General features: G+C 38.0%; 4 protein-coding genes across 5 annotated transcripts; 3 read left to right on the top strand and 1 right to left on the bottom strand.

The window, feature by feature from the left end:
• The first annotated feature begins 3,620 nt into the window (after positions 1 to 3,620).
• Positions 3,621 to 10,228, top strand: LOC113666820 (uncharacterized). Of its 2 annotated transcripts, none has more exons than XM_027182613.2 (5): positions 3,621 to 4,151; positions 5,421 to 5,653; positions 5,945 to 6,080; positions 6,406 to 6,551; positions 8,947 to 10,228. In XM_027182613.2, exons 1-5 carry the CDS (start codon positions 3,857 to 3,859, stop codon positions 9,178 to 9,180), a joined length of 1,044 nt encoding a protein of 347 aa, XP_027038414.2. In that variant the 5' UTR covers positions 3,621 to 3,856; the 3' UTR covers positions 9,181 to 10,228. The 2 variants fall into 2 exon arrangements, with proteins under 2 accessions (XP_027038414.2, XP_027038413.2); XM_027182612.2 differs by lacking the exon at positions 8,947 to 10,228 and adding an exon at positions 7,994 to 8,501.
• Positions 10,229 to 10,961: 733 nt separating this feature from the next.
• Positions 10,962 to 13,587, bottom strand: LOC113666814 (blue-sensitive opsin). The gene is made up of 3 exons (XM_089211206.1): positions 13,228 to 13,587; positions 12,145 to 12,770; positions 10,962 to 11,297 (listed from the first exon to the last, which is right to left on the bottom strand). The coding sequence occupies exons 1-3, from the start codon at positions 13,474 to 13,476 to the stop codon at positions 11,102 to 11,104; spliced, it is 1,071 nt and encodes a 356-aa protein (XP_089067332.1). The 5' UTR covers positions 13,477 to 13,587; the 3' UTR covers positions 10,962 to 11,101.
• A 2,619-nt stretch (positions 13,588 to 16,206) lies between these two features.
• Positions 16,207 to 19,087, top strand: LOC113666822 (uncharacterized). Its single transcript, XM_089211309.1, has 3 exons — positions 16,207 to 16,806; positions 17,066 to 17,183; positions 17,870 to 19,087. Exons 1-3 carry the CDS (start codon positions 16,417 to 16,419, stop codon positions 18,229 to 18,231), a joined length of 870 nt encoding a protein of 289 aa, XP_089067435.1. The 5' UTR covers positions 16,207 to 16,416; the 3' UTR covers positions 18,232 to 19,087.
• Positions 19,088 to 19,357: 270 nt separating this feature from the next.
• LOC149053749 (uncharacterized) lies at positions 19,358 to 23,521 on the top strand. The gene is made up of 3 exons (XM_089183648.1): positions 19,358 to 19,720; positions 22,347 to 22,463; positions 23,408 to 23,521. The coding sequence occupies exons 1-3, from the start codon at positions 19,409 to 19,411 to the stop codon at positions 23,519 to 23,521; spliced, it is 543 nt and encodes a 180-aa protein (XP_089039774.1). The 5' UTR covers positions 19,358 to 19,408.
• The last annotated feature ends 30 nt before the right edge of the window (positions 23,522 to 23,551 follow it).

The raw sequence follows: 23,551 nt of genomic DNA, 5'->3' as shown, positions 1-23,551 counted from the left end.
AAGTGACTGGAAATTCAAAAATTCGACTCAGTCTTTTCTTAGTTTTCTTAAAAGAAAATCGAAGTATTATGTCTGATATCGATTGGGTCCCATAAGCAATCTGCACGTGAAAGACCTAGATGACAATTCCGGCTATAATTGCTGCTTGATAAATATGTGCTGGCAGAGATTTTTGGTTACCGGATACCATGTATGTGTTATTGACTAAGCGTGAGGTCAGGATGGCTGGATATTGCTTGAGTTCATTTTTTGCGTTTTAATGGACCGAGGCGAAGTCGTGGTCCATAAAAGCGCAAAAAAAAAAAAAAAAATTAGGCCAATGTCCAGCTATCTTGACCGAACAAGCTTGGTCATTGACGGATTGTTTATACAGCAAAAAATTTCAATATAATAAGAATCAAGAATGACTTACTTTTGTTTATTTCGAGAGCCGGGAAAGAAACCGAACTGTATTTGTAGCACGATCGTGAAACCATAAGAGTCTTTAAATGTTTTATTTTTTCTTCGCTGTTTTGCGACTTCATTGCCGACATTGTAAAAAAATCACGAACTTGGTAAGTCCGCTCCACGCAATCTTTTTCTTGCGCGAGATCAAGACGGGCGATCCCATCCGAGTAAGATGGGCCCATCTTGCCCGTTTGGGTGGCAAATCAGATTACAGGAATCGCCTCATATTGCTTACGGGCGCTTTCAGCTGCATAATGAGAGAGATTTATCATATTTGGATAGGCTTGGCACATCATAGATTGATTGATTGATGAGATCATGAGGTATATCGAACTAAAACGGGAAGAAAGATGGTTTGCAAACAAAAATCAAGATGAAAATGAAGCGCACATTTGAATGCTAAATCCACAAAAATAAATTTGGACTTAAGGTTAGCCACATTGAAATTTGCCATCACGTCAATGTAAGGACAAGGAAAAAAAAGAAAATCGTAGTTTTCTTGGTTCGATTACTGTCACTCTTGCTCGTTTGGAAAACATTTCATCGCTTTCGTTGCATCATTCAATCCCTACTCACAAGGTGACATTTCGGATGGTTGTAAAAAGTCCAGAAAACCAGGTCGCAACGACAATTTGCTATGTATGAAGTTGAAAATTTCGGCCAAAAACTTTGCTCTTGCGTTAAAATTTCATCTCATAACACGTGGTACAAATAAAGTTCATAAGGATTCGTGCTTTCATTTGCTTATGGGGTTAGAAATGTCAAAAGTTGCAAAAAAGAGGCACAGAATTGAGCTTTGCATTCCATTGATACTTGCCAAAGTGTTTATGTGTTTATGTGTTTAAATCATCATGATGTTGCAGAATTTCAAATTTATAATTTATCATCCGTTATATCAGGAATGATCGTAACAGTAAAATCATTGCTAGATTTATTAAAAGTTCAGGAATCGATGTAACAAAGGTCAACAATAAATTAATAAAAAAAATATGAGCAAATGATAGAACTACGAAATGAGCCTTTACATCTATAGAGGAGTTCTCTTTTCCGAGTATGCCTCTGTCACTCGCTGAATAACATCTTCTTTCAATTAAAGACCTTAAATCACCTGGCTAAACATCAGCATTGCATGCTCATAAGCATCACATATCGACATTCCTATCCTTGCAATATGAAGGAAGTTTAATTTGTAATCATGGACCTAAATAGTTAAGCGACTACCATGAATCTCCTTCACATAGCTCAGTACTTACTCATTTGACGGTCGTAGATTCGACTCCTGTTGGGAACAGTCGGAGTTATTTTTCTCTAGGCATGCCTATGTCATTCGCTGAATATCAGCTCCTTTCACAATATTCTTGTTAGCTAGATCAGATTGCTGATGAATTATGTGTTGTGCTTATTTCATAGTTTCAAGGCGTTGAGGAGTCTGAAAACTGGTGGGGAAATAGGAGCTTGCTTACCTTGCAAACCGTGATTTGTTCCCTCCGTTTATGACATTTAGATTATGGTGCACTGAGGTGCACTGGACAATCTAGAGAGTGCTCTTTATTATGATTTTAAAGCCATATGTCGAAAAGATTCTTTAATTTATTTTTTCAATAGCTTTTTGATGAAAAAAGCATGTCAATGTTTTGACAAAAAAAATCATTAACTTGTAGCCGACGGAAATTCATCAAAAAATGTCTCTTTAGAATACTCATAAAAAGCCACTTTGGGGTTCCGAAAAGTCCTCTTGCAAAGATTACCTGCATTTCCATAAGAATGACACATTATTTTCAATTAATGGTCTGATAAAAACTCTAGCTTTAGAACATTGGTTGTAAGAAATTAGGAAATGGCCGATTTTCAGTTTACGTTTCCTAACATGCAGAATAAACCGAGAGTTTACAAATTGTCGATAATCTCTTAGTTAAACAGAAATCCAAAAAGCAACCGATAAAAAAAATAGTCGTTAGCATGGCTATTAATTTCCCCTTGACTAAATCTTGGCAACTAGCTAGCTAGTTTTAATTCAAACGAGGCGTCAGCATCGTTCCCAGGGACTCTCTTCTTCTTTACACCCCCTTCCCCCCCGCCCCCCATTATACTCTCTTGACCCCACTCAAGTGCAGTTTTCCGGCACGTCTGGGATATTGATATGTTTACCGTTCACAACACAGAAAGCCCAGGCTTTCATTTGATGTTATCAGTACTTTATTTTGCCCTCGGTTTGGTAAAGATCTTAAAAAAAATTTTTTTCAAATAATTCATTTTGCATTGTGGTGTATTTTAAACTGTTTCTTTAGTTCTGCAGCCATTCCATGTTTGCTGGGTGCAAATTGCAGCGGCGATAACGAATTAATATATAAAGGATGAAGAACTTTGGGCCGCCCCTGCCAAACTCAATGCTCCATGAATTCCGTGAAAATAGCCCTAATTCACCAATTGACCGACAATGGCTCTTAAAATTCCATGTTTTCCGTTCGGCAGGTCAGTTTATCAAGGCCCTAAGAAGTATTTCCCGTCATGCCTTTCGTATCTTCATCAGAGGCTTGTGATAGATGTCTTGGACTCAAAAAGTCATAGCGGAATTACAAAATTTCCACCAAAGCTATGTAATGTTTGTAGTTCGCCCCCTGACCGGGTAGCAGTCATAGCGTATCATGCTAATACATGGCGCAAGATGAGATCATGTTCTCTCTTTCTGGAATTAGACCAAATTGAATGCTCCAGAAGGCTCAACTCTGTCGTTGTTGTTGTTGTTGTTTTTGTCTTTGGATAAATACTATAACTTATATGATCATTTTGTCAGAGCTGGCCAGGCGAAAGCGTTTTTCACGTAATGCATAGCTCTTCTTAAGAATAAGTTTTGCAAGTTAAGATAGAGCGGTTAAAGAAACCAGTTTGTAAACGCAATAGCTTACTAGCGTCAGGATTTTGGCGTCGTGCCTGAAATCTGTTAACTCTAAAAAATAGCGTAAATGTTTCACAGGCTCTTATTGCAGCGCAATACTATGATAAATCCAGAAAAAACATGCATTTGAAATGGAATGTTTGCAATGCAAGGCAAGCACGTCGTTAGAATGAAAATGCACGCGTATGTTCATGGTTGAGTATGTCAGAGCTTGTATTGGTCAACAATTCTTACACAGGAATTTTGTGGTTTGTTGTGTCAATATATATTGTGTGATATTGGTTTGCAGTTTCATTCCAAAAAGTCATTTTTCGCGACTTGAGCTCTATCAGTCACTGTTTAGTTCATCCATTGAAATTGCACTCAAACTGGGTAAACGAAAGAGTTGAAAAGTTAACGTGTTTGCACTCAAGAATTGACGGTGAAAACCTCCACATAATTCAACATCTATCAAAGGATATCGTGCAACAACTCGCTTCTTGAAGAACATGCCTAATTGTTGACGAAGACAGAATGCACAGTTTCGTTAAGAACCATTTTAAATTGATGGATATATTTTGGACATTTCTTCTCCTGGTAGCTCTGTCAGACCCATCCTTCGCCGTTTTGATCGAAATGGAACGATTACCCAGCTTTCCCACGGACGATTTTCTTTTGTCAGGCTCCTTATGTCCCTCTTCTCGTCCATCATGCAGCCTGTTCAGAGCCCACCCGCTGGGAGGTTGCTGGTGCAGTTGCCCAAACACCTTTTCATTTTACGAAGAAGACTTCCAATGCGAGCGAAATTCTGAAGCTCGACGAAATGCAGGTATATTTTGTGATTTAAGGCTGTTTTAATGCAATGATGTTCTTAAACGGTACTCTGTCGCTGGTTTGTTTTCATTATATTTATTTCAAGTTGATTATTTAGAATCCATTTTAATCCTGCCATGATCCTTAGCCTTCTGCGTTCCTTCTTAGTTGCCTTTTTGGGCTTTTTGGTCCCACAGATCGAACATCTTGTCATCTCCACGGCATAAAAATAAGCTTCAGAAAATTGCAAAGAGAAAATGACGCAAAAGTTTAAGGAGTAGCTTCAAAAAAAAAAAAAAAAAAAATATATATATATATATATATATATATATATATATATATATATCGACTAATTTCAGAAATAACACACACGCTACACCCAAACGTAAAAAAACCTAACTGTGATTTTTCTTTTTTTCAAATTATTCATTCCTTGACGCGGGAAATTTGACAGATTTTGTCCGAAAGCTGTTTTGATCTACATATCTTTTAAATTAGGATTGTTTATAAATGAATAAAGGGGTAAAGTAATAACAAGTTCGGAAACAAAAAAGTTAATATCGCTTAAGTGATAACAATGATCACGTAACATATTTTGAAGCGTTATTATATTGTACAAGTGTACAATATATTATGTACGTGATGCTGACTTGTATCGGCTTTTGGAGTGGAACTCCACCGTTATGTTTTCAGTTTCATTAACCCCTTAGCTGCCATGAGGGATCAAGACAGAATTTCTCCTTGTAACATTAATACAACAACATGCAGATAAAGAATGAGAATAAAGAAAATATCGGTTAGGGGATTATTAGTTGATCCAGCACCAATTTTTCCAAATCAACGCCATTAAAATTTGTGTGGAAGACAGTGGGGAGAATCGATAATGAGATCTTGGCAGTGAAAAGTTAACAGTTTCCGAATCCTTTGTTAGAGCAATATTTTTTTCCTCATCCATACATTTCCCTACAGTCACCTTCCACAGCCATCTGTCTGTTTGTCCGTCACATTTCCGCTCCTTTGCTTTAACTAGATGTACAATATTAGTTTAGATGGCTTTATTTTTTCCTTTTTATGACATGATTATCATCATAGTAGAATGCGTTCAGGAGGCGCTATTGCCTGATTACTACCTCAAACCGGATGCTTTTCAACGACCTCTTTATCAATGATGATCCAAACCAATATGTCATGTCAACGAAGAACTTTGGGTATGAGTTGGATGATATGGGATTCAAATCTGCATCATGACTTAAAACGCTATTTGTTATTGTTTTTTTTTTTTCAGGCTGTGATTTACTGTTTGCAGATGAGACAGATGATAATTCACTGCCGTTTTTTCCATCCGGTTCCGTTCGTCAGAAAACGATCAACGTGCCTGCCAACCAGAACTGCAGCTTTTTTTTTAAAGATGAGGTTCATGTTAACTACCTAAGGTGTGACGGAACATGGAAGTTGGAAAATGTGGCGGACACCATAGATTTAACTAGTGGCTGGTCCATCAGTCAACTCTCCATAAAGGTATAAAAACAATTCTAAAACTGGGTGCTGTAACCTACTCATCTACTGAGCCAAATTTTAAGAACTCGTAAAATTTTTTTCGTTCCTTTTCTCCTCAAAGAAATTAAATTTCCTCTGTACTCTCTCTTATTAAGGTGTATGCTGTAAGAAAATTCACATTCCTATTCTCTTTGGCAAAGCAATTTATTAATACGATGACTGAAAACTGTGGGAAAATTTGTCCAAAATACGCGACGTGGCCACCGCACTTTACTGTGTCATCAGCTTAGCTGCTGTTTCCCTAATTTTCAGCTCAAGTCTGGCCTTACAATGCCACAGAGTTTTGCTGGCCGTCTGGTCAGAGTAGCAGTGCAATGTGGTGCTCGGAATTCGGATTCGCCGTTTAAGACCACGTGTGTTCTCTTCAAGGTTCAAGGAATTAATTCATGTAAGTATCTTGAAGAATCCTTTGAATAAAGTCCGAGGTCAAGTGCTCTTCTTGAGAGAGAACAGGCGTTATTCCGGCAGATATAATTTACTACCTCACCACGGGCGCACCCTTAAAAAGAGATGATACATGTGTCACGATAAATCATGAATCGCACAAATTAATCTTTTTTTAACATGTGCGTTGCCACAGATGCAAAAAGTTGTCCCCAAAAATTTATGTTCTCTGCGTCAGAGATAACTTTTGAAGCTCTGAAATGTTTTGACTTCTACATTTCTATTCCAAAATTTGAGCATGTAAAAAAAATTGATTTTAAATCTTTCAGGTTCATATCCCCAGTCCACCCCATCACCAAGTCAAGCCATTGCAACTCTGCCGACACCAATATCAAGACCGAAGAAACCAACAACTCAACCAACAACTCAACCAACAACTCAACCAACGACTCTACCAACATTAAACCCCACTCAGGTAATTTTCTAGTAATGAGATAAGAAAGAGTATTACACAGACTCGGCGACCCAGTGGAAAGTAAGTTTGAATCCGGATAAACTCGGGGGGGGGGGGGTGTGGTGAGGAAGGGGGGGTTGAGAGTTTCGGGTTAGAGCATGGCATGGTCTTTTAATTGTGTTTATGAGCAAAATCCCGAGCAGCTCCTTACTGAGAGGTATAAATGGACGATGATGAAATGTCAGGAAAAATTGACGAAATTATTCTGGGCAGTTTACTTGCTACTGATTAGCTACCACTCTCTAAACAAGGAGGCTACAATACACCTGGCGCGCTATTAGGCTTGCAAGATTCCGAAGCAGTTCTAAACACCCATTCTGTATCTATACAAGAAATTTGACCATGTGCAATTTTAATAGAACATCGTGTCTTAAATGAAAGTAGGAGAAAATGTCGTTAAAACTGCGCAAAGATGGCTACATGTATGTATCCTTCTCTTTTTTTAATGAGGGAGCTTTCAGCACGAGAGCCGCATAATTCAGGTGGCAAACTTTCCCTTACATTTCTGTCACTTGCTGCTGATCACCGCGAGAAAGATTCTAGAGAAATCTTTTGCGAAATTCAATCATCTTCACCAGCCCGAGTATAAATGACGGCAAGCAGTATGGCAAGAGAGATGGGTTGTTTTGATAGCTCGCGCGGCCCTCAGCCTTCTCGCACGCAATTGAGTTTTCTATCTGATAAAAGCAGAGCGATGCAAGGTTGAATATTACGTTCGGTTTTTCTTACTGGCTCCGATTATTCATCTGCCTCGTGAGGGAAATACTACAGTGTAGGCTTCTTAGCGTCAAGTCACAGGAGCAAAAGTACCAGACCACAGAACGGTAAATAGAGTTTCTTGTTTCTCTGAATATTCATTTGCCTTTTTATTGAATATGTCATCTTCTAATTGCGCAAATAAGATTAAAGCACGCAATCAACTGCTACAGTGTTCACGGTAATTGTCGAGAAAATTTGAGTTATGCATGCATGCATATATGCTGCTTCTTAGGATAGCATTGCATTTATTATGTATAATACATTTATTGCTGTGTAATTGAAATAATATTAAACTACCATTAGAAAATTGAGAATTAACAATAGAGAGAGTAAAATGCATGAATCACGGCAAAAAAACAAAAAGTCGGAGTGAGACGTGATAAAAATCCATGTTCCCTAAGAGCTTAATTGCCAATAGATTGGATGAAGAAACGAGAGCGAAAATGGAAGTCTGATTTTTTTCAGCTCATATTCTTCCAGATATACTTTCAATTGGCTCAATTTCATTTCCAGCGGCAAAACTGAGAAATGCCCTCTTTTCGAGAAACTGGACGAATCTAAGTTTCAATTTACCTTTAATTCGCAGCCTAATATCAGAGTTTTGTAGATAACCTGCTTTTAATCTGATCTGATTTTCTCAACAGCCAACCAGTGAACTCCATAATCATGAAGACACGCCAATAAACTGTGTCCTGGGCTCAACAGTTGTATTCAAAAACAGCTCCTGTGATTTCCTCAGTCCGCGCATGTTCAATTGCTGTCGCCAGTGCAATTCCGATCATTTAACGTGCGTCGCAACGGACGGAAACGAAAACAATGGAGGCAAGCCTTACTGTTACAGGGGATCGTACAAGTGCATGCGCAATTGTTTGGAAGCGAACAATCCTCTTGAGAACTTTCACAGTTAACCGATCTTTCATTCCCAGTCCCTAGTGACTGTAGGTGACTGTAGAAGATCTGAGAACTAAACAAAGTCGTTTCGATATTAAGTGTAATAAACTGTTACCTGTGTCAAAGACACACCTCTCGTGTTGAAATGTAACAGAGTGATGTTGCGAGGTCTTGTTCCTACTAAGGACAATATTAATTATTCCCTGAGTTATGCTTGTAATGATCGTATCAGATAAATAAACATGTTTTTGAAGAAACAAACTGTGTTATGTCTAAAATTGGCTCGGCCTGTTCAAAGAAATTCTTCCTGATACTGTAAATACCTTTGCTTAGGAGTCTCAGGTGAGACTTGATAAATTGTTGGGGAGATTACAGCAATGGACCAGGTTCTGCAACGAATATCGCTGACCGCTTTATCTTAAATTGCTACGGCAAAGCATGCAAGACTTACAGCTTAATATTATGATATAAAGCAGATCCTTAGCTTAATGAGGAAAATACTCATAATCCTTGTTCCCAGGGTCTTTCTTCCCCCCCCCTCCCCTTCCCTGACGGGGCCAGAGAGAGACAGAGAAAGTGATGGAAAGACGAGACGATAGATTTTGGGATAGAGGCTGCGCACAATATTTCTTTAGTGTAGACAGTAGCTCACGTAATCAAAATATATTTTTGAAATAAAACAAATGTACTTGATATTCTTTTGCAGATTGAAAGCAGCCCAATTTTCTGTGATGAATCAGGGAAAATTGAAATCCAACAGCAGACATACTGGGCTAAATGTTTCTTTTTCTGTTGTCGCGACTGCAATAAGGAGTTCTACGAATGTTATAACACATCTCACAGGAGCTACTGCCTTGGGTTGGCTTTCAGTTGTGCTGAAAAATGTGCTAGGGACAGTTCACTAAGCATAACAGTGAAAGGAATGCAATTTCTTCGCTGAAGGAGTCAAGTTCTGTTAAATTTTATGGTTCCTGATTTAATGCCAAAGCGTTTTTAAGAAACAAAACGTCCCCCGATAAAAAAATAATTTTTGATTTCTGAGTGTCTCACCTGTTAATTGTTTATATATTTTTCATCTTTATTACTAATTTCCTTTTTGTTTATCCTTTTTTTTTAATTATTTCGCCTATTGATGCCGCTTAACCAAAAATAAGAAAAGAGCAAAATCGGTCTTTTCTAAAACAAAGATTTCTACCAGACAAAAACTTGTCATTGGAACACTTTTAAAAAGAAATTTGCCTGAGGGAGGTGGGAATTAAACATCTTTCTAATTTCACTTGTTAAGATTTTCATAACTCCTCACTTGACATCAAGAATTAATATCACCACATGCCTGTACAGATGGCATACCGTGAGGTGAAGAACAGAGCTTCGTGCAACCTTCCTTTCACCGATAACATGGTTTTGTCCGGGTATTTAGGATATGGCTATAACTGATATTCGAAAAACAGTCTGATATCTTGGCAGTATGTTGTCGTTACCATCCTTAGAAATTCGGAGCAAACAGGGCTGTCTGCCATTCCACACTATTCCAATGGATAGTCACACAATTTGGGCCAGTTTTCAGTTTCTGTTTTAAAAAACCAGCTCTCGAAAAAATATTGATATTTGTGAAACGACCGAGTGGAGTCCAATTTGGAATTATTAAACAGGTGATTTTTTAGTCAAAATTGTGATAACAAACAGAATTTGACGACTTAGAGTCCCGTTCCAGTTAATCAAAACTAAGCACGAGAAACGACGCACCTGTCGGTAGAAAGTCGGAATTCATAGCTAAAAACATATACCGTATTCAGTGATGGCGGCTGCTTGGAATGGCACCTGCTTCTGCCGAAATTAATCACTCACCACAAGTTTAAGGTTTTCTTGTAGAAAGTTTAATTTTTTCATCAAGTATCAATGCGTGCAAAAATTTGAAATAGTTTAATTTCGCCACCTTGGCTCATCTTCGAGCGCTAATCAATAAAATATCTTAACCCTTTTTAAAACTCCCAAGATATCATTTAATTTAGTAATTCTCCTTTCTGTCTCCTATAGAGTTCTTGTGATGTTAGCTCAGAGAATTTCGTATAAGATCACCTAATTATATCCAAATTGTTATTTTTCTTTATTTTCATCACTTATCTGGTTGATATTGTATTAATATTGTAAGGAGAAATTCTGTTTTCGTCTGTTAAAGGGTTAAAACCAAAACCAAATCAGAAGAAAGAAAAATACCTTCATCCTTTCATTCCCAAGATCTCATTGGTAATTCTCTTTACTTTTTATCATACAATTCTTACGATGTTGATTCAGAGAATTTAGTATAGGATCAACGGATAATCCCCCAATTGATATTTTTCTTTATTCTCGTCCCTTGTCTGCTCGACATTAACCATGGGAGTTAAAGGTTTAAAAAACCAATGTTGACTCTAAGTTTAACCAACCAAATTGCCTAAAGCGCGGGAAAACGCGGGCGACTAAGTCGTGATTGCTATATTTTTGCATCTGATTGATTAGGAGAGTGAGGCGAGTTTTCTGGACCAATCACAGAGCTAGGTAAAGCAAAACTGTTGTGTATTACGGCTCGATATACTACTATAGAGTAGTGAGTGAAACAGACCAAGTTCTCTACACAACTGCTTTATTAGAATATGATGAATATAATTGCATATAATGATATATAAGGACAATCAAGTGATTGTGGTCAAGGGTGTGCTAACCAATAAAATGCAGCTTATTTCATAGGTAAGATATTTATCCAAATATAGGGAGAAACCTTACAAAAACCAATAAAGTTTAAGATGACTTTCGACACTCAATCAAAAAAAATTGCTCTATAGAGGGTTATGTAGAAAGTGCAGTTGGTGTCTTCGCAATCTCTAGAGATCACAAAAACCTTTCAATACCATAGACGTTTCTTGTGACCTCGCTTGGTTCCGTAGCATGTCCTGGTTGTCGTTCTGTTGTTGTTCGCTGGTCATCGTCTCATTCGGAGCAGTAGACCTTTGGGTTACTTCCACGATGATATGACTGTTATTCCTGCAGCACAACATATCTGCAGCAACGGTTCGAAATCTGTGGAGAGAAATTTGTACTTGCTTATTGACTCGAAGGTGATATAAATTTTATAAAATAGCGTTTTTGTTGTATTAAACAGATGTAAAAATTTATAGTATTACAGACTTTGATACAACACTTAAGTCAAAAAATGATCAACATTTAGGTCTGATTGTCATCTTTACTGGGCAATAGATCTTTCTCCAACCAAAGGTCTGGAGGAAAATTGAAAAGTTATTGGATGGGGGTGAGGGTTGGATGGGAGGTGGGGGGGTGAGGGTTGGATGGGAGGTGGGGGGGCGGGGGTTGGATGGAAGGCGGGGGGTGGGGGTTGGATGGGAGACGAGGGGTGGGGGTTGGATGGGAGGCGAGGGGTGAGGGTTGGATGGAAGGCGGGGGGTGGGGGTTGGATGGGAGACGAGGGGTGGGGGTTGGATGGGAGGCGAGGGGTGAGGGTTGGATGAGAGGCGAGGGGTGAGGGTTGGATGGGAGGCGAGGGGTGGGGGTTGGATGGGAGGCGAGGGGTGGGGGTTGAATGGGAGGCGAGGGGTGGGGGTTGGATGGGAGGCGAGGGGTGGGGGTTGGATGGGAGGCGAGGGGTGGGGGTTGGATGGGAGGCGAGGGGTGGGGGGCTAAAGGAGGGGTGAAAAAGAAGTAATAATAATGGCTTAGAAATTCACGATAAAATGAGGCAATGATAGAGATAAGACTCGTAAGACTTAACGCTCCGTTATGAGTGACATTTTCTTACAACGGATGATGGTCACAATTCATTTCTTACATTACTCGTTCGCATTCAACTCTATAGGGATCATGAATTATTCTCGTAACAGGCGCTTCAACGCATTCTTTTCCCTTTTCTCACCGCTTGCAGATAAGCATGCAGAGCAGCGGGTTGTACATGAGGCTGGCCTTGGCGAATATTCCAGGGATGAAAGACTGGTCTCTGTCAAAAATTTCCGAGCCACCTATGACTGATATCATAGCAGACACACAATAAGGGGTCCAACTGATGGAAAAGCTGACTATGCCGAGTACGACCATCCTGACAGCTTTCCTTGTCAATGCTTTTTCCTTGGTCGTCCTCAGGTTTTCATCAGGGAGTTTCCTTGATTTCTGGTAAATCCTCGCAAAACAGACCAAGGAAACGTACAAGGGTGCCACGAAGGCCAAAATGACGAGTATGATCAAGTAGGCGTGTCCAGCTGAGGTGTTATCTCGCCACTTTGGGATACAAATAGTACCACCGGACTCCGACGAAAATGAGCCCCAACCCACAAAGGGAGGAAACATGACGGCAATTCCATAGAACCACGTGACTGCCATCGTCTTCATGCTCTTGTAAGGTTTCCAGTCCTCTTCTTCGCCCAAGGCAAATTTGAAATCAGCGTCTGGAGCTTGATCATGCATCCTGCGAAAGATTTTGAAGAGGGACAATGTCATGGTGGCAAATGTTGCAATAGATGCCGCCCCAACGAAGAATCCTCGCATCTGAAATAAAAGAAACAGTTTAGTCAAATGAACTTCGGAGTCGCAAACAAAATCCTCATTTTATACAAATGAAATTTCGATGCTTGTCTTTCACGTGAATTTTTTCTTTGTCGAAGAGAAACAACAAATTTCTTTGAGGATAAACATCTTTTTCTCTGTGGCTATAAGAAAACCAAAGCTCAGAGAGGGAATTGAGATGTTCAATCCTTCTCTATAATTAATGCGGAAGACGTTGTTTTTCGAAACAGAAGCGTCCAATTTTATCCATAATGATTCCCTGATCCCCTTATTTCAGCACCACTCTGTATGAATAAAATCCAGGCTGTTTGAAAGTTTGACAGGTAAAGAGTTACCAGTGCTCCATGATTTAAATTGCTTTGTTTTCCGTTTGTTAGATTGAAGGTTTTTTCTGTCCTGTGTGTGCATGTCTGTCCCATGATTGATCAATCAATCTTACCTGACAGAAAATATCTCCCATCAGTTGTTTTTCTGCGAATGCGGAGATCGCTACTGCTGGCAGGTCCACTGTTATAACCAGGACGTTCGCCAGAGCAATGTTCAGAAAATATGGCGTGAGGTGGAATTTTCGAAACTGTCTCTTGCACAAAATCAGAAACGAAAGCACATGAATTGCGGTACCAATAATGGCCAGCGCGATAACGCTGATACCTATGCTGAGAAATTCCACCTTGTTTAGTGAAGGCATTCTCAACTGCTGTGGAGTGAGGGAGGACTTCCAGAATGAACTTAACCCCTTTCATGACGTCATCCCATGTTGTTATTTTCTTCCTTTTCTAATTTTTACTATGCCAGAAGTATTGAGAATGTAGACACTCATCGAAGTAAAAAATTCATAGCTAAGTACTTTTAGCTACACCTTGCTTACTTATTGAGGAGAAGTCAACGCAATTTACTGATTGATTAATTACCAGTTTGTCTCAACAGAATTCCTCTTGTCCATGTTTTATGTTTAGATCTTAATGCATTAGATTTGACCTAAAGTTGTACCATGTTTGCATTTAAAACTAATTTCCATTTACTTACGTCACTCTAAGTTATATAATGTTACATTCAGTTATATAATATTATATTTAAGTTATATAACGAAGATATTTTTGTTTTTCTTCTTTTCGGACAGTTATCGTCGCTACATTAATTTGAAATACTAATCATGAGTATATTAAGCAGACCAGCTGCGCTGCCATAGTTTTTTTTAATATGTGCTTTTTTGTAAATAAGGCAATTTTATTCTATGAAATGAGTTTTAAAATCTTCCTTTTTACTCTCCTTCATCCATCTAACACAGATCCAAATTTTTTGTTTATTCACAATTTCTGGCCATATCTCTCAGGCATGTCCAACAAAAGGATATCTTGGGATCGATTACAACAGTGCCAATCGTAAAATAAATTTTATTATCAAATCGTTAATTATACATAAGGTTATCAACTTCTTGTGTGTCTCCACTTGGGTCACATGGTAAACCAAAACACTTGAGCAAGCATGTTTGGATATCCACACATCCAAACATGTGTGTTTGGATATCCAAAAACACGTGTTAGGATATCCAACACGTGTCAGGATATATTAAAGTTCACACGGCAACTAGGTGGACAATGAGACAGTTTGATGCTACTCTGGTTTGCAGATTTAATGAATGTAACAGAAGAAGTTACAATTTATAGACCCTATCTGGGTCTATGAATTGTAAGTTCTTCGGTTACATTCATTAAATCTGCAATCCAGAGTAGCATCAAACTATGTCTGACGTGTTAGGATATCCAACACGCGTGGTTGGAAATTAATAAGCCACTTCATGGACAAATTTGTGAGCCAGATGTCTAGGGAAATGCTTTCCAGGTCTTCAAACCTTTCTTCAAGATATTGCTTGCGATGAAAATCATAATCCGTGAACATACTATTTCATCAAGGTCTTTGAACACTACAAAATAATAAAATCATCAGTCTTCTCGTGTTTACAAACCTTGATAAAATACTCGCCCACGTTTATGAAATATTACATGATATATAAAGCCTGAAATGGATTGAAAAACAAATTCTTAAAATGATAAAACCAGCAAAATTACATTCACTGATAAGACAGTTTTCAACTGAAAGTCGAAACATCAAAAAAAGGGTTATCACATCGGCAGTCAGATCAAATGTTGACGTCATCATGAGTCAATGGAAACTCAAAGTAAAACCACTTGAACCGAGGGAAAATGGGAGCGAACAAGTCGCGATTGGCCTAAGTTTTGCGTTTTGATTGGTTTAAAGGGTGGCGTGAGTTTCTGGACCAATCACACAGCGAGTAGAGCAAAACCAAAGTAATCCTGGTTTATTTATAATTCACAATAAAGAATTGGTTTACATTCAGTGAATGAGCTGCTGCGGTCCTGTCTATGGCCCCCCTTCCCCTACTGGTCATTGTTAGGGTCCCCTCCTCCTCTAAAACCTGTTTCCTTTGTTCGCAATAATGAGCAATGAGGGACTATAAACCTCATGCCTCTAGATATGATCCTAGATAGAATTCCCCCCTCCAGAGTTTTAACTCCCCAATCTACGCAAATACATTATATTAGGCTTACAAACCTTGTCACTGTAAAATACTAACTTCTAGTTAGCGAGATTAATTCAGCACATTTTAACCTTCGAGTGATAAATAATTAAAGACGTGATCCCCGCAGGTGACCTTCAAGCATTTTAAATGATTATCGATGTTCCTTACACTGTGAGTTGTTAAGTTCCGTAAGTAATGCTTTTACTACAAGCTCTGAAAGTCAAACTAAAGTTTAGAATTTCTAAGGAAACAGAAATTACGTGAGAAAATTTACTCTCCGTGAGGTCAAAGCTCTGACAAGAAGACGTCCTGTCAAAATACGTCTTCAGTCAATTTCCACTGTTTGATATCCACGGCCGTATATTTACATACGGATTTAAGCAGTCTGCAATATTTGAATCGAATAAAAATATTTGATGGAGGAAGTTACGCGATTTGGTTCGACAAAAATTGAATTGAGACTTTGTAGAATGCCGTATGACGAAATAAAGGCATATTTTAAGGAAAACCTTTTGATGTCGAATGGTTTTTGCAAAACTCAAAACTTCATTCGCTGTTAGCTTTCCCCTGATGGCACTTTCGGAAATTTTTGTCGATTTGTAGATATACTTTTGACAATGTCTAAAACCAGACATCTCTGCTCTTAGATTTAGAGGAAAGAATAGATGCTTGTAGTGAAAAACATGATTCTAAATCGCAGTTTTTCTTAGAGTTAGAGTAAGCTCGTAACGTCTTGAAATTCAAAATTTAGACGATGTTTCTGGCACAGAAATTAACGCATAACGCTTAGGCAGTTTAAAATCAACTGAATGGGAATCGCTTTTTAAGCTGCAATGTACGTAATGTTTAACCAACGCTAATTAAACAAGATTATTTATAATGTTTGATTATGATGGGCTAAATAATTAAGTCGAGACGAGCGCCGAATTTTTATTTTTATCCATTTCGTTCGGCTTTTATTTTAGCTATCTTATGAAGTCACATTAACAGCAGTCTTTTCAAATGTTCTCATATCTTTGGAAAGGATCACTGATATTTATTTAAGGACCGCGGTGCGTTTCATGAGAAAGAAGCATAACGCATTTCATGTGTACTTTGATTTTTGCACTGAGAATAATGCTTTTTCTTGGGAATCTGCTTAAAACGCAAGTTTCAGCGACAAGGATATTGATGACTGCTTTCACCATGGTGCTTGTTTTGAATCTTCAAAGGGTAATACCAGAAGTTATAACAGCGTCATTTGAGATAAGACTTTTTCATTACTTGCACATCAGTGTTCTGGAAAAAAGACATGTTGTCGAGCCCATCGATTGCAGCTTTGCTTGTCTACAAAATGTATTCTGTGTTTCATTCAATGCTGCTGCCGTTGCTGATGGAAAAGGGAAGTATTGGTGCGAACTTCTGTCGTCCAACATGCACAGCGATGTTGCAAAACTAGCGGCAAATTATCAATCACACCACTACAGCCTTTCGCAGGTATTTGAGAAATGATTAGATCTTTGAATTTCCCTTTTCTCTTCCACTGAGACTAAAATAACAAGGAAACCAGAGGTCTTTTGTTGTTTATGTCGTGGGTTGTTTCACGATTGAATTTCCAATAAAGGTATTTCAAAATACTTCGGTTTCAACTTTGTAGCTTCTAGGTTTATTTGTTATGCGATAAGATATCCTTTTAAGTAATTTATGTATGCATTTACTGCTGTTTTATGTTACTCATTTGTTCCATATTTTTTAGAATTCTTGCGGCGGTGAAATCTGCTCGAGTCATGGGAAGTGTAGAGCAATATCCTCTAGAGACGGACCCTTCGAGTGCGTCTGTCATCCCGGATATGTTGGAAAACATTGTGAAATTGGTAAATAGCAATTTTTTTCCAGATTAATTTGAAATTCTCAGATAGATATTATTTCTCTTGGTGATTACTCTTACAACTAAAGATTAATTAGTGTTTCACGTTACATCCGACGTAACCATGCCATCTAGTTTGCTTATTGTGACATGAGATGAGTGCATGGGAACAGGAAAAATCAGGTGAAAATATAAGGTGGGCGATAGAGAAATGAGGCATCCATTAATCTAAGTTGAATTGAAATTTGGGAAACTAAACCATTCGCAACTTTGTCACCGTTCTTTATGCAATTTACTAGCTTTTTCCTACTGTCAACTTCAGCTAGACTTTGTTATGGATTAGGCGAGCTCTTCAAGAGTAACTAGTGATGACACGATATTTAGAGCGTATAGTTTTCCCTTACATGTAAAGTACCTCTATTTTAAAGGAACCATAAACAATAATCCAGAAAGAAAGAAAAAACCACAACGAAAAGGAAAAACTAGAGAAGCAGAAGTTGATATGGATTGCAAATCTTTAACTTGATAATGTTGGAAAACCTGTTTCAATATGGACACATCATTACCTGGGCCCTTAAGTATTTCTGGTTCTCTATACCTCACTTCCTTTGAGGTCAGCAAATATCTTGTCTGATTATAATTAATTTTTCAATGTACAATCGTAGGATTTTAACTTTTGTGCATGTATTTCAGCTGCACCGGAGTGCTTGAATTATAAAGTGCTACGCGAACCAGATCGGCACATCTCCTACGGAAGAGGTAAAAAAGAAGACAGTTCCTTGATCCCTGGCTGGTACAGATTCCAGTCCTATTTATACGAAAAGATGCTGGACTATTGCGTCGATCATCACAAATGCCACACAGACCTAACAGGCTGGTTAAAAGGCTCACATCCATCGATAGAGGATGGTATTGTCGACAGGGAAGTTTGTTTCTTTGGATACAACAATTGTTGTTACGGAAGAGTTCACATTCGTGTGAGAAAATGTAATGGGTTTTACGTGTATTTCTTAAAACCATCTCCTCCAGGAAATTTTCGTTACTGTGCAGTGTAGTGGACCCTTACTCTAAAATGGCTAAAAAAAATTGAACTTCCCTTAGAGAGAAAAAAAAGTGCTCTGAAAATACTTGCTGTAAAAGCCCGGTTTAATAATTTGGCCCGGTCACGTGTTGGGAGCAATGACGATCTGAAATTGTCTACATTTACAGATCTGCCTTTTTTCAGTTGAAACAGCATTAAGCTGGATAATGTTAGAAGAATAGCGAGTAAAAAATGGTCTTTTAATTTAAAGGTTTTTGGTGTAAAGTTCTGTTTAGCCGCAGGCGCTGCTTTTAGAAAGAAGGGTTCGAGTAAAATTAAAGACACAGTTTAGCCAAGACTTAAAGATGTGTTGGTCTGAAATAAGAGTCTGACTCTTGTTACAATTTGTGAGATTAACTGACTTGTGCCCAGTCTGCAAACGCAAGACAAAAGCTTGCATGGACACCGCGCTATCAACATAAATTGCAGCAACCTTTGTTTTCGTCTTGAATTTTTGCCGGCTTTCGTTAACAGTAATTAACTTCGACTTTATGGGCTCCTGCTTGTGCTGACTTTGATTAGAGTTACCCTCATCACGGAGGGGAGCATTTCATTGTAAATTTATCACCATTTATCTATCCACCGAGCAGAAAGTCGATCAAAATATTGAACAATAGAGTTCCAGAAATCCTGTTGATATCATTCATTTTTATGAGCAATCTTGCTGAACGAGTCGAAAAGACATCTGGTACCTGAAAGGATTTGTGGGAAAGTAACTTCTGATAATCACTAGGTCTACCTATTAGTCTCTAAAGAAACTGGTTATCAACTACGATTAGATAAAAGTAGTTACGAGAATCTCATACTTATCAAATAAAGGTTTGGAGGCATCTTTGTCTTTGTTTTTCGTCAGTTTCGAAAACGATCACCTAATCTGCTCCTTCCTGCCTGTCCGATATAAAGCTCTGTCAGAGAGTGCTAGTTATGAAGTAGATTACATTGAAAGTGGTTGGTTTTTTTTTAATATGTAGCGTTTGGGAGCTGAAATTGAAAGTTAGAAGGGACAGGTGTTGTATCGTGTTTTAATTTCCACTGATTAATTTCTCATCTTTTGTCAAAACTGAAGGATTTATTACATATATTTCATCATATGAAGACTATCAGGCATCTATCTGGCGCTAAAATTTGTCTGGTAGAAGTTCACAAACGAGATGAAATTCTGCGCTTTCATCGCTTTAATAGTTTGCCTTTCGAACCGTTATGGACTTGCTAAAAACATAATAGCTTCGTATGAGCCACTGCTGTACCATTACCTTAACGCTTCTTACGTAATGAGAATGTTTGTGGAGGACATCCTCGACTGTAGCCTAGCCTGCCTTGAGAACAACCTCTGCGTTTCATTCAACTTGGCGGTTAATGCTGGTAGTGAAGGAAAACGCTGGTGTGATCTTTTATCGTCCCATATCTACAAAAACGCTGAAAAGCTCATTGCAGATCAGTACTCACATCACCTCACGTTGAAGGTACATAATTAGTAACGTCAGTGTAGCCTAACAGGACGATCTGATAGTTAGCGGAAACTGGAAGTAGAAGAAATACTGTATAAAACACTACACAATTTAAATACAGAATTTTCAAGACCAAATTCATTGAAAAGAACGACCCTACTTCGTTTAATCTGACGAATAGTGAGAGTAAGCTTGCAGTTCCACTACACGGCAAATAATTTTCAAGCGAAGCTTTAGTTACAGTACAAGTAATACAGTGTTGTGGAATAGCTTTCCTAGCCACTTGCGTCAAGCTTCATCATCAACAGACTTAAAAACTCAAGCTAATAAACTGCCACAACTTCCAAAATGGGTGAATTACTTATTTTTTATCACTTATGGTTTGAAAACCTGTGATTAATTTTTTTTAATATTATTTCATATTTGTATCTATCCCTTGTTTATTCGAAATCCCTGAGAGATCCGTGGATAAATAAAGTTAACTTGAGTTGAAATACGTAATTTCAACGAGAGTCGGATCACAATTTCCCTATATACAGAGACGTAAAAGTATTACATAACGTCACTCTGTGGAATGTTAACAAAACTACCTCGCCAACTGTCTCCTACTAAAATATTAAATGAGGAAAGAAAGCCAATGGAAAGATGCGAATCATGTGCAATTTTCTCTCTGCGAAAAAAAGGTAAATTCAGATTTGATCAGTACTCATTTTTTAATGATAATTTTTTATATCATTTACTATGTTTACAAGCATATGTGGGTGGATTCAGCTAACAAGAAATATTCAGAATTAGAAAGTTTATGAAAAGAAAAGCATTCACTTTCTTGATCAAAAGGCACCGTGGTGTATACCGTAATTAAAAAAAAATCTCCTGTAGGGTCAGATAAGTTATGCCTGGCATAATGCTATATTCAAAGCATCGAGCATGATGTCATTATAGCGAACAAACTTCACTTGTTACAATTCAAACACGAGATAATTTCTATAGCCTGAGTATTGTCAACAATAAGCTTGCTTTTCTCGCTGGCATTTTAACAATTTTACCCAGTAAAACATTGTGTTCTTAAACCTGGTGAACCCCCTCTTCGTTACTCTTTTACCTGTTGGTGGAAGGCATGGGAGGGGTGGGTAGGGGAGGTTGAGGGGAGCGCTCTTACGAGCTATAATTTAGAATGATGACATCATAGGCGGGCAACACTATGTGTTCGTGGTTAATAATTGTTGACATGAGACGAACAGAATCTGCAAGGGTTAAGAATAAAGCTCTAAAAATTGCATTTCTGAATTTATCTACTTCTCGGTCTGATTACCTCATAAAAGTTAAATGATATGACGATGAAGCGGCTTTTTTTACGAAATTACTTTTGGCCAGCTAAAAGTTATCTCGTAAAAAGACGGCCCATGAAGGCGAATAACTAGAGTAATTTATCCTCGTCTCTCGGCGGTAGAGTTTCTAAGAAAGCTGAAGAATAATGTAGAGGCTGAACTTTGGGGCAGCAGACATATTTTTCAATCAAGATAAATGGAAACAAAAACGTCAGTTTCCTGCAGTTAACAAACAAAGTTTACGTGGATGGAAAACGCTCGAAAAAGAAAAACGGTAATTTTAATATCAACAAAGATACATATTCATGAGAATTAATTGTAAAATTTTTTCGAAGTTCCGGAACGAGAAGGCACATAATCAGTTATGAGGGCAGATCCCTAAAATCTCCTTTTCGCTCTGGAGGAAAACCGGCCGTTCATGTCGACATACTCATTGATTGGGGTCTTCAGCAACCCTTACTCGTAAAGTTCGTTTCGGAAGGCTAAGAACACAAAACATCTTTGTATTGTAGCAACTAGAATTAACAAAAAACAGCTAACTGTCAAAAATAACTGTGAAAGAATTTCTATCATGTATCAGTAACATATTCGCATTTCGCTAGAAGTGACGCCGGGATTACGTAACCGCGCCAGATACATTTTCTTTCATCAATATGCATTTGCTTCATTCGCCAGTTCTCGTGACTTTTTTTTTTATTTCAATTGAGTATTTTTTCTTCATGATAATCGATGTTAGTTGTTTCTGGCGTCCGAGTGACTTCTTCGTTAATAGTTTCATTGACCTGGATATCGATAAGCTACAAATTGTTAGTATTTCTTTTTTTTTTTGTGGTTTTTGGTCATATATTTTAAATCAAGATGTCAAAACAATAGCGGGTATGTCCGCAGGTATAAATCCTTTTTAGGCCCGAATCAGTCATCTAGCCCGGCCTGTCAGGCGGGGATTAAAATGAGTTCTGAAAAAGGCCTAAAACATAATTAATTCCTAGGAAGGTAAAATGTTTTACTGTTAAAAATTTCTTTGGAGGGCATTGAGAAAATGCACCACAATGCTCAATGTTTTCAGTTGAATCCCACCATCATACATATTTATTTGGTTAATAAAATATATGTGTATTAGGTATAGAGGGGTAGAGCCAGTAGCATTTGCCTACAATACCTAAAGTTTCCCAACTAACCGTATGTAAGCTGAAGGTACGCTCACAAATAAAGTGATCGTTATTTCAAGTTCGGTAGCCTGTGTAGCTAGCAATATTTTAGGTGCTCCGGCTAAATAAATTGTAAACTCAAATGGTCAATCTTTGTTCTTTTAGAATCCTTGTACCGGAGAAACCTGTTTCAGCAATGGGATATGCTCACCGATTTCGTTGAGCGACAAAATCCATAACGTGTCTGTTACCCGGGCTATAGTGGCAGTAATTGTGAAATTGGTACGTAGCTTTTGAATTTTTTCGTCGCATATTTACTGAGACGAATATTTTTTGCCATGTTACTTATATCCACAATTGATTTTATGAATATGTGAGATTTTCCAAATTGGTCATATTTTCTAAATACCGCGGTCAAACGTAGTCAGGGCATGGGCGAGGGGATTAATTTTAGCCGCCTGCGCACCAATTTTCCCGCGCAAAATTTCAAAGGAAAAAAATAAGAAACAATCTGCGGCTATCTCGTTAGATAAGCGAAAGAAAGTTGAAACGTTCGTAGAAATCTGTGAAAAGAAAACAAAGATATTCAATTATTCAATCACGGGTATCCAGTTGAATTTTCCGTTTGGAGCTTTGTTAGGGAAGTTATACGCTTTTAAAACACCGTGACTTACTGGCTTGTGTGGTTGTTTGTGGCTTGGTTCTGACAGCCTGAAAGCACAACACCCAAGCGTAACCTAATCGTCACACACCAGACATCTCTGTTCTTATATTATAGATAGATGTTTGAGAATTAAAAACGTCATTCTGAATCCCAGTTTTTCTTGGAGTTAGAATGAGCTTCTAACGTCTTCAAAATTCAAAATTTAGACGATCTTTCTGGCACAAAAAATAAATGCTTAGAAAGTTTAAAATCACCCGAATGGGAATTACTTTTTCAGCTGCAATGTACGTGGCGTTTAACAATGCCAATTAAACTCTTTTTTATAGTATTTGATTATGATGAGCTAAATAATTTAATCGCTGAATTTTTAATTTTTTCCTGTTTCGTTCGGCGTTTTCTTAGCGATCTAATGGAGTCACATTAACAGTAATATCTTCAAATATTTTAAGATCTTTAGAAAGGATCACTCATTGATAGTCATTTAAAGATCACGGTGCGTTTCATGAGAAAGAAGCATAACGCATTGCATATGTACATTAATTTTTGCGCTGCTTTTTCTTAGGAATCTGTTTCAAAGACAAGTTACAACGACAAGGATGTTAACGATTGCTTTCACCATGGTGCTTGTTTTGAATCTTCAAAGGGTAATACCAGAAGTTATAACAGCGTCACTTGAGTTAAGCCTTTTTCATTACTTGCACATCAG

This window comes from Pocillopora damicornis, chromosome 1 (assembly GCF_964200805.1).
Source record: "Pocillopora damicornis chromosome 1, jaPocDami1.2, whole genome shotgun sequence".
Taxonomy (NCBI): domain Eukaryota; kingdom Metazoa; phylum Cnidaria; class Anthozoa; order Scleractinia; family Pocilloporidae; genus Pocillopora; species Pocillopora damicornis.
The sequence above is the reverse complement of the archived record's forward strand: the minus strand, read 5'-3'. Positions and strand labels throughout refer to the sequence as shown.

Bases quoted from the DNA above. Each gene is read 5' to 3' on its own strand.
- LOC113666822 (XM_089211309.1), top strand. From the start codon at position 16,417: ATGTGTACTTTGATTTTTGCACTGAGAATAATGCTTTTTCTTGGGAAT. The intron at 16,807-17,065 runs GTATTTGAGAAA...CATATTTTTTAG, and splicing joins ACCACTACAGCCTTTCGCAG to AATTCTTGCGGCGGTGAAAT. The intron at 17,184-17,869 runs GTAAATAGCAAT...CATGTATTTCAG, and splicing joins TGGAAAACATTGTGAAATTG to CTGCACCGGAGTGCTTGAAT.
- LOC149053749 (XM_089183648.1), top strand. From the start codon at position 19,409: ATGAAATTCTGCGCTTTCATCGCTTTAATAGTTTGCCTTTCGAACCGT. The intron at 19,721-22,346 runs GTACATAATTAG...TTGTTCTTTTAG, and splicing joins CACATCACCTCACGTTGAAG to AATCCTTGTACCGGAGAAAC. The intron at 22,464-23,407 runs GTACGTAGCTTT...GCTTTTTCTTAG, and splicing joins TGGCAGTAATTGTGAAATTG to GAATCTGTTTCAAAGACAAG.
- LOC113666814 (XM_089211206.1), bottom strand. From the start codon at position 13,476: ATGCCTTCACTAAACAAGGTGGAATTTCTCAGCATAGGTATCAGCGTT. The intron at 12,771-13,227 runs GTAAGATTGATT...CTTTTATTTCAG, and splicing joins TGGGAGATATTTTCTGTCAG to ATGCGAGGATTCTTCGTTGG. The intron at 11,298-12,144 runs GTGAGAAAAGGG...TTCTCTCCACAG, and splicing joins TGCATGCTTATCTGCAAGCG to ATTTCGAACCGTTGCTGCAG.
- LOC113666820 (XM_027182612.2), top strand. From the start codon at position 3,857: ATGCACAGTTTCGTTAAGAACCATTTTAAATTGATGGATATATTTTGG. The intron at 5,654-5,944 runs GTATAAAAACAA...CCTAATTTTCAG, and splicing joins TCAGTCAACTCTCCATAAAG to CTCAAGTCTGGCCTTACAAT. The intron at 6,081-6,405 runs GTAAGTATCTTG...TAAATCTTTCAG, and splicing joins GGTTCAAGGAATTAATTCAT to GTTCATATCCCCAGTCCACC.